Raw genomic sequence first — 8,938 nt, 5'->3', positions numbered from 1 at the left:
CCAACATCAGAGATACCATCATAGATATGTTGCGACCTCAACGGCCATGTTGGAGATAAAGCAAATGGGTTCCACGGTGTCCATGGCTACGGGCCTCAAAACGAAGACGGTATATGGATTCTGAAATTTGCAGAAAGCCATGAACTTTCCTTGAAGTGAAAGATCAGTACGGCTTCATGGCAGAGAGATCCGCCATTGATGCTATCTATATCATTCGTCAACTACAGGAAAAATACTTGGCAAAGCAAAAGCGACTGTTCCATGTATTTGTAAATTTTGAAAAGGCTTTTGATAAGTGGTGTCTACGTAGACAGCTTGTTCCCGAACATCTGGTTCGGCTGATTATGGCAACGTACTCTAACACAAAAGCTCAGGTCAACACAACACCCGGTAAAACGAATGAATTTGACATTAACGTCGGCGTCCATCAGGGATCAATACTCAGCCCCCTGCTCTTCATCACGATGATAGAATATATAACCAAACCGATACGCTTAGATAACATATGAAATGTGATAATATGCAGATGAACTCGGAACAAGACGCAACCAGAAGGTCTGAGGTCTGGAATACCCAGCTCACTAAACACAGGCTAAAGGTAAACCTTGACAAAACAAAAACTATGATCACCGGTGGTACCGCTGAGCCTGTGGTCTCTGGTAATTGGTCATGTTCGGTGTATGGGACTGGATGCTCGAAAATTACCGGCTCACTGTGGAAAGTGACTGATTTCGTATGCTCCACCTGTATCAACCCGCGATAACGAGGTATATTTACTTTTTAGTTCAATTAAATCCATTTTACAATATCTCACATTTTACTTAAAATAGCGCTCGGCTGATGAAACTCATTATTAGAAAATCGATTCAATTTTGTTAATTAATTGTCCAGCAATTGGTTATTATCTATATCATATATACGACGCTTGCTACGGGTTGTTTGTATATGTATATAAGAGTGTGCATATTTAGAAAATATAGATGGCGTAAGGGCATAATGTTCAAGAAGTATAGGTCACTATACTTATAGAAAGATGCTATGTAGGTATGGCAGTAAAAAAGGCTGTGAGTTGATAGACAAGGTTTCTAGATTCGATGTAAAATTTTTGTTCGGTCTTTGTTAGTTGGTTGTCGTCTAATTTTAATACATTGTTTGATTAATTAAGGTTTTGATTATTATTGTTATGTAAATATTGACAAAGATTTGATTTTTATTTAATTAAATTTGTCTTGGAGAAGAGCTAACAGTCCGGTGTTTCTAGTCAGCGAATAGGGTGCAAACGAACTTCAGACTCTGAAAGGATCTATTGTAGAGTGGAAACAGGAAAGAGACCGCCAGCTTAGGCGGACGCGGTTGGAGAATTCGAATGTTTCTAATCTACTGTATAAAAAATCTACTGTATAAACCTGACCTTCCATCCTAGTGCTTGCAAAAATGCTTCATAAGCAGGACTTCCTTGCTTGTTAGACAGAATACTTAATTTGTCTTCTTGATTGAGTCCAACATATATGAGAGCAATTTTATGAGTTTCGCGACTGAAAATATAAATTAAAATCAAATATTAAAAAAAAACAAAATACATGTAATTCAATTATAAAATTTTAGTCCTCAATCTATTCGTTTAATTTCATGTTCAAGTCTATTCAAGTTTAATAAATATTAGCATAGCATAAATCACGTTATAGCAGTTAAAATTAAGTTGTTTCAGTAGGAAAGCATTAATATTAAGATATTAAAGAGTATGAATACAGATATATGCGAAGATATAAAAGAGAGTACAGTGCTGGTAAACAATTGGGTGTGCAGTAGACAGTCGACAGAGTAAATACAGTACAGTAAATATAAAACAGACGATAAAAAGTTCAGCACAGCCAAGCAATTAACAAATCAAGAAAGTAAAAATTCTCCAAAACCATTTTAAGAATCGAAGTACTTACATAATATAATATAGATTCAATCAACATAATAATTTATAATATTGTTATAACCGACCCCTTGAACTTGTAGGGTATGGTTATTTCTCTTTTATTTCTCTTTATTACGTGATTTTTGAATCCTAAACAGACTTATTTTAGATGACTTTATTAAAAAGAAAACAGAGCTGGCAATTGCCGTAATTGATCACTCTTCGTTCGATCGTTAAAATCGTTAGACTACAAAACAATAACTAATCGAGAGTTAAATCACAAGATAAAACTAATCGTCAATAATTAAGCTCTTCTCGTCAGATGTTTCTTGACCGTAAATCCTAAGTATCTACTTCTCGGAAGATTATCGTAATTCACTAGCAGACCGCGTGTAGAATTCTTCGCGACAGACTTCTCCTTGGGCGTTATCGCTAATTTGTTTGCAGTACGCACACAAAATATCTCTGCGATAATAGGACTGCCTGAAACTTCTTCTGACTTCTTCGTAATTCTCGTCGTTCCTTGTTATTTCGCGCACTTCTCTCTCTATTCTCTCTCATCTTTTTTTTCTATTCTCCCCTTATAAAGTTGGTGATGCCGCGTCACGTGACTTTCCAATCGCGTGCTTTTGAAAATTGTCGAGAAAATCATTGACGTCGTGCATCACAATCGGAAATTATCAATTTGGTTTCCTAGCCGAGAAATCAACAATAGATGCAATTCTCATGCAACTGCAATAGAAGTACCTCGCAAAGCATCAACAACTATCACACATTTTTGTAGACCTTGAAAAAGCATTTGATAGAGTTCCCCGTTAAGCAATCAGATGGAGTCTAAGTCGACAAGTCATTCAAGAATATCTTGTTCAACTTGTGATGGAAATGTATACGAATACTAAGACTCTCGTCAGCACAATGGTTGGAAACACAGATGCATTTGACATCGGCGTTGGAGTTCACCAAGACTCGATTTTCAAAGTCACATCATTTCAATATCTAGGGGATGTACTGGATTGTACTGGAACAGCTGGAGCACGCATACGTGGAATAAATGGCATCTTCTTGCCTCAATATTGATGCGCCGTGATCCCACTACTACTACAATCAAGACTTTATAAATCTGTGACACGTCCGGTGTTGTTATATGGTGCAGAAACATGGCCAATGACAACCAAACTGGAACAACTTCAACGAACCGACATAAAAAAGCTCCGATTGATGCAATGAATTAGTCTGAAGGACCACATCAAATCTACCAAAATCCTGCGTCGTGCAGGTTTAGATGATATAAATGATGAATGTCGGCAAAGAAAACAACGTCCTACCTCGGGGAACCGGGTCTCTGGACGCAAAACGAAGAATGATTGATTGATATTTGCCAAATTCATGAAATGGTTGAAAAATAATTGAATAACATTTCCAAATTAATCAAAATTTGTTTAACAAATTTAATTACTGCATTCAAAATTTCAACTTAGAGTGTCAAATGTGTTGGTTTTTTTTATAATTATAAAATTCGGATTTAAATAAACTCACAAATATAACTAATATATAAATGTGAAAAATTTAACAATTTGAAGCTTTGACACTAAAATGAAATAGATTTCTAATATACACAAAAATTTCATATATACCAAATTTTATGTTGTTTCACATTTTATGAATAGAATGATTTTAATTTCAGAAAAAATCAAATCAAATTCTTTGTTGCCTGTTAAACAGAAAAACAAGTTGGTTATTGACAAAAGCTGGTCAAGGTACTAAACAAATTTAACCAATTGGTCTAGCTGAAGTTTTTTGACATTATAAATAGATAGAATGTTAAAAAAATAAATACAATTATTCAAACTTGCTGGATAAATAAAAAAAATGTAATTGCATTCGCTTGAAAATTTCGAAGTATTTATGCTTTTTATGTTCGAGTAATGCCCGCGAGTTAATAATTAAACGAAAAATGAACTAATTAAAAAGTTAATTTTCGATAACAATTAAAAAAACTGACCACTTTTGATTGTCCAAATGCTTCAATTCCCGAACGAGTTTTTCATTTTTTTTCAGTGAATCAATCATCTTTCTTAAAAAATAAAGATTTGGTTTTGAACAAGTAACATTTACTAAAGAAAAAGTATACGTGATTAATACTTGTTTTGAGAAAAAGTAACCGTGATTAATACTTGTTTCGCATCTCAGCGAAAAACATTTGAAAAAACCGATTTACTTTTTCGCAAACATTAATCAAAATTTAGATATATAAAAAATATGGATGTAGCAAAAAAAAATAAAGTTATTAATCAAACTGTAAGTAATCAAACATTTTAGCTTTGACAAAAAATAAAAACACTGAATAATAGGAAAAATAAAAAAAATAAAAAATAAAAACCTCTTTTTCCATTGGAAAAATCCTAGTTGAAACAAAAACTGTCTTATAAATTGATTTGTAGCTAAATCAACAAAACAATTTTTTTCTTCAGTTTTCAGCTGTTGTTGGCTTTTATGTTGCCGATTTTGGAGTTGAATACCCAAGACTTCATCACTTTAATTTAAGTTAATTATTAAAAACTAGGCTTTTTTAAAATAAATAAACATCAAAGTTTAGTTTAAAGCTGTGTCAAATAAAATGCGGTCAAAATATTTGATTAATCTGTTGCTTCAAACTTGTAAATGATTTTAATAAACATCAAAAATTTAAATTGCGGAATGCTAATTAGTCATTTTAAAAAGTGCTAAAAATTTTATAAATTAGTCATACAGATTTCCCGCTAAATGATGATTTTACTGTTATAAATGATGGTATATCATTAGTCATCATCTATGAAATTAAGCACTTAACTGGCACTTTATTTAGACAAATGAACGACAATTTGAAAATTAAAACATTAGGATAAGCGATAAAATAAGTTGCAACTAAATGAACTTGTTTTTTATGCAAGAAAAAAAATTAAAAAATACCTAATTTCTAAATGCCCGTAAATTGAAAACATTGTAATCGTTTCATATTGCTGTTGAATAGCTTGTGACAAAACGTCTTCAGCATGTAAAAGTTGATGGGGCGTAGTGAATGGAACGTTTAATTGAAATCCTTGTCTTTGCAAACATTCTGGGCTGGTTTTTCCAATGTAATTCAGAGTCTAAAAAATGAAAAATTAATTCTATTCTGGGTATACAAAATGTGTACATATCATGCAAACAAAAGTGTTATAAGTGGGAAAATTTATGCATAAGACATTAAAACATTGTTAAAATGCTAAATTGCCTAAACGCTATAATAAATAAAACGCTAAACTTTTAAAATACTCAATGAAGTAAAATAAAAAAATCATTTTGTCTTATTTTTAGAAGCCACTAATTTAAACAATTTAAACGTTATAAAACTCAACAAATAAAAAAACTGTGAAAAGTTATTTTTTTAAATTGGAAAGAAAAGTTGGCGATTGTTTTAAGCAAATAATAAACAATAAAAAAATTATTTAATATAAAAATTAACATACTTTATCGCTATCATCACTAGTTCAAAATACTGTATAACATGGAATGGAAATCATTCATTTCAGTACAGTTAATTTTAAAAAGTTTGAACCTAAACAAATTGAACCATTGAAAATAGGCTATTAAAACGAAGGCTAAATTAATTGACTATCTTAGGGGTTTAAGCATAATAAAAAGCTTCTAACTTTTTCAAGGTGGCTATTAAAAATTTAGATAATATAGAACATAATTAATTATTATTATCAATTTAATTATTGGCGATAAAACTTTCATTTTCAAAAGTTTGTAAAGTTAAATTATTGTAAATTGCTGAATTTTTTATTATAACCCTAATTATGGCTTAAAACTTAATCTTGAATGATTTTAAAAAACATAAAAATAAAACACAATTAATTACACTGGTCAGATGGTCAGATCAGGCCCGGAACTAGGGGGGGGCAAAGGGGGAAAGCGCCCCGGGCGGCAAATTTTAGACATTTTTTAAAAATTTGAAAAATTTATTCGCATTTGTTATAATATGGATGATGGATCAAGGTAAATTTGATTTTTTTATATTACTCATTTTTAATTTTTTTTAAATTTTTTAACGCCAAAATTAGAAACGTTATTCAACAAATCTAATGTTAATGTTATTATTTGTTATAATATGGATGATGGATCAAGGTAAATTTGATTTTTTTATATTACTCATTTTTAATTTTTTTTATTTTTTTTTGGTTTGTTTTTTTTCTATGTAAAGATTAAATTATAAACGCAAATATTATGAGCAGAATCTTTATCTTATTTCTTATTTGTAATCTTTCCCTTATTTGATTTAAAATCACGCCGCGAAAAATATCGTATAGTGTAGTAGGTTAGTTTAGTCGTTTTCATGTTAGAAAATAAAAATGGATGGCAGAAAAAAACTTAGTGGAACTGAATAGAGAAGAATTGCTAAAGAAAAACGAAAAAAAGAAAACGATGTGCTGTCACTAACGCCAAAATTAGAAATGTTATTCAACAAATCTAATGTTAATGTTAGTATTATAGTGAATAGGGCTCAAAAGAAAAATCAGGTAAATATTTTTATTATTTCAAATTTTATTAATTGAATAATGGAACATTATGCACAATGTGTATTAATTATGCATCCTTTTGAATAAAATAATTTTTTTAAATATTTCGTATTTAGATGACATGGAAACTAAAGAAGAGATCAAGGAGAAAGTATTTTGGTTCAACTTCAATCCAACAAATGAAACTGTAGAAGAATTATTACCTCAACAAGACCCCACAACTAGTCTTCAAAAGAAATCTAAGTTCCCTTTTGATTTCAGTGAACTTGGTTCATGGCCACAAAGTTTTTCTGATTCAGAAAGATGTTTCATAACAAAAATGAGATTTGAAAATTTAACTGAACCAAATTTGAGTAACAGTAGCCGAGAAGGACGCAATTTAACCAAAGACTGGTTTTATAAAGTTCTCAAAAATGGAGAAAAAATGAAAAGATCATGGTTAGCCTATAGTGAAAGTAATAAAGCTCTCTATTGTATTCCCTGCAGACTGTTTCCACACTTAGCTTCAAATCAAATGTCTTCTTTAGCTAAAGAAAAAAGACTTACCAATTGGAAAAAACTTAATGAAAAGTTGCCTGAACATGAAAATTCATCTAACCACAAACTTTGCTTTTGCTCTTGGAAAACATTAGAATCTTGTTTAGTATATGGAAGTATTGATGCAGAACTCCAAGATCAGATCCAACAAGAAGAGTTGCATTGGAAAGCGGTATTGCGCTGTATTGTAGATGCTATTCTATTCTTGGCAAAACAAGGTGGTCCATTTCGAGGAACTAAAGAAAATTGTGATTTCAGCAACCCATCTAATGGAAAGTTCTTGAATACAGTTGAACTTATTTCGCATTATAATGTTCCTCTTCAACAACACATTGAGTGGCATAAGAAAGGACAAATATCCTATTTTTCACATAAAATACAAAATGAGTTTTTAGAAATTATTGCTAATAACATAAAGCAAGGAATAATACAAGACATTTTGGATGCAAAATATTTTTCCTTAATATTTGACTGCACTCCGGATATCAGTCACAGCGAAAAATGACACAAGTAGTTCGTTGCGTCAAAAAAGATACAACTGAAATAGAAGAATGTTTTATTGATTTTTTTAAAGTTAGTGTCAAAACAGGTGAAGGTCTCAGTCAAGAAATTTTGAAAAAATTAGATGCAGATGGACTTAACCTGGAGAATTGTAGGGGGCAATCCTATGACAATGGAGCAAATATGGCTGGAAAATATAAAGGAGTCCAGTCCAGATTATTGCAGAAAAACCATCTGGCATATTTTGTTCCATGTGCTGCACACTCTCTCAATTTGGTTGGTGCTGATGCAGCTAGTGCTACTGTCCAGGCTCAGAATTTTTTTGGAACTTTGAACAGCCTGTATTCTTTTTTTGCACTTTCAACTTCACGTTGGGAAGTTCTCAAAGAAAATGCGCCGATAACATTAAAACCTGAAAACAAAACAAGATGGTCTGCAAGATTAGATGCAGTCGAAGCTGTATATAAACATTATAGTAAAGTTCTGCAGACTCTAGAAGATCTTAAAAACTATGATTTCTCAACTCCTCAAACTGTGAATGAAATATTCAAAAACTTGAATTTATCGTGATGGTTAGATTTTGGCATGCATTGTTAGAAAAGATTAACCAAGTAAACGAATTTTTACAAAAAAAAGATTTAACAGTTGATTTGGCTGCCCGAAACCTCAAAGGTCTTTTGACACTTATAAAGTCTTGCAGAGAGTCTGCACCAGCTGAGGCCATTGCTGAGGGTAAATTGTTAGCAAAAATAAATAATCTAACATCTGCATTTTCAGAAAAGAGACCAAGAATGAAAAGAAAAATGGCTGATGAATTGTGCAATGATGAAGCTCTGACAAGTGTTGAAAATATGTACCAAGTGACTATGTTAGAAATCATTGACAGAGTGATTACAGAACTTAGTGTCAGATTTGAATCTTTGAATAATGTAAACAGTATGTTTGGGTTTTTGAGTGGTGTTAAAATTGAAGAAATGCAGATCTAAAAATTAAAGCCGAAAATTTGGCAAATATATACTCAGCTGATCTCAACATTGATGAATTCATGTTTGAAATAGAAAGTTTTAAGCATCACGCTTTGACAGTTGACAAAAGTTTAAAAAAAGCCACATCAAAAGAAATGCTAAGTCTCATTTATAAAAATAAATTAGAAGAAGGCTACCCTAACATCACTACTGCATTGAGAATCTTTCTCACGTTGCCTGTCACAGTGTCATCTGGAGAACGAAGTTTCAGTAAACTCAAAATCATCAAAAACTACATGAGAAGTACAATGGGACAGGGGAGACTTTCCAATTTAAGCATAATTTCAATTGAACACAAACGAGCATCTCTTATCAATTTTGATGATATAATCAATACATTTGCAGCTAAAAAAGCTAAAAAGATTTGTTTCTAATATAATATAATATAATATACGAAACAATTACTTGATAAGTTGACAAATGACATG

The 8,938-nt window shown here is 31.5% G+C and overlaps 2 protein-coding genes across 2 annotated transcripts in view; one reads left to right on the top strand and one right to left on the bottom strand.

The window, feature by feature from the left end:
* HELRODRAFT_156995 (hypothetical protein) overlaps nucleotides 1-3,976 on the bottom strand; it is a gene marked incomplete at both ends in the record, with an annotated part of 8,920 nt that extends 4,944 nt beyond the window's left edge. Inside the window, 2 exons of the mRNA XM_009019395.1 lie at nucleotides 1,412-1,535; nucleotides 3,909-3,976. Of these exons, the coding sequence (XP_009017643.1) occupies nucleotides 1,412-1,535; nucleotides 3,909-3,976 (192 nt within the window). The remainder of the gene's footprint in view (nucleotides 1-1,411; nucleotides 1,536-3,908) is intronic.
* A 4,312-nt stretch (nucleotides 3,977-8,288) lies between these two features.
* The window catches only part of HELRODRAFT_172739 (hypothetical protein), a gene marked incomplete at both ends in the record, with an annotated part of 2,406 nt that continues 1,756 nt past the window's right edge, over nucleotides 8,289-8,938 (top strand). Inside the window, one exon of the mRNA XM_009019394.1 lies at nucleotides 8,289-8,421. Within this exon, the coding sequence (XP_009017642.1) occupies nucleotides 8,289-8,421 (133 nt within the window). The remainder of the gene's footprint in view (nucleotides 8,422-8,938) is intronic.

The sequence above is a fragment of the Helobdella robusta genome, assembly GCF_000326865.2.
Source record: "Helobdella robusta unplaced genomic scaffold HELROscaffold_24, whole genome shotgun sequence".
NCBI classification, from domain to species: Eukaryota; Metazoa; Annelida; class Clitellata; order Rhynchobdellida; family Glossiphoniidae; genus Helobdella; species Helobdella robusta.
The sequence above is the reverse complement of the archived record's forward strand: the minus strand, read 5'-3'. Positions and strand labels throughout refer to the sequence as shown.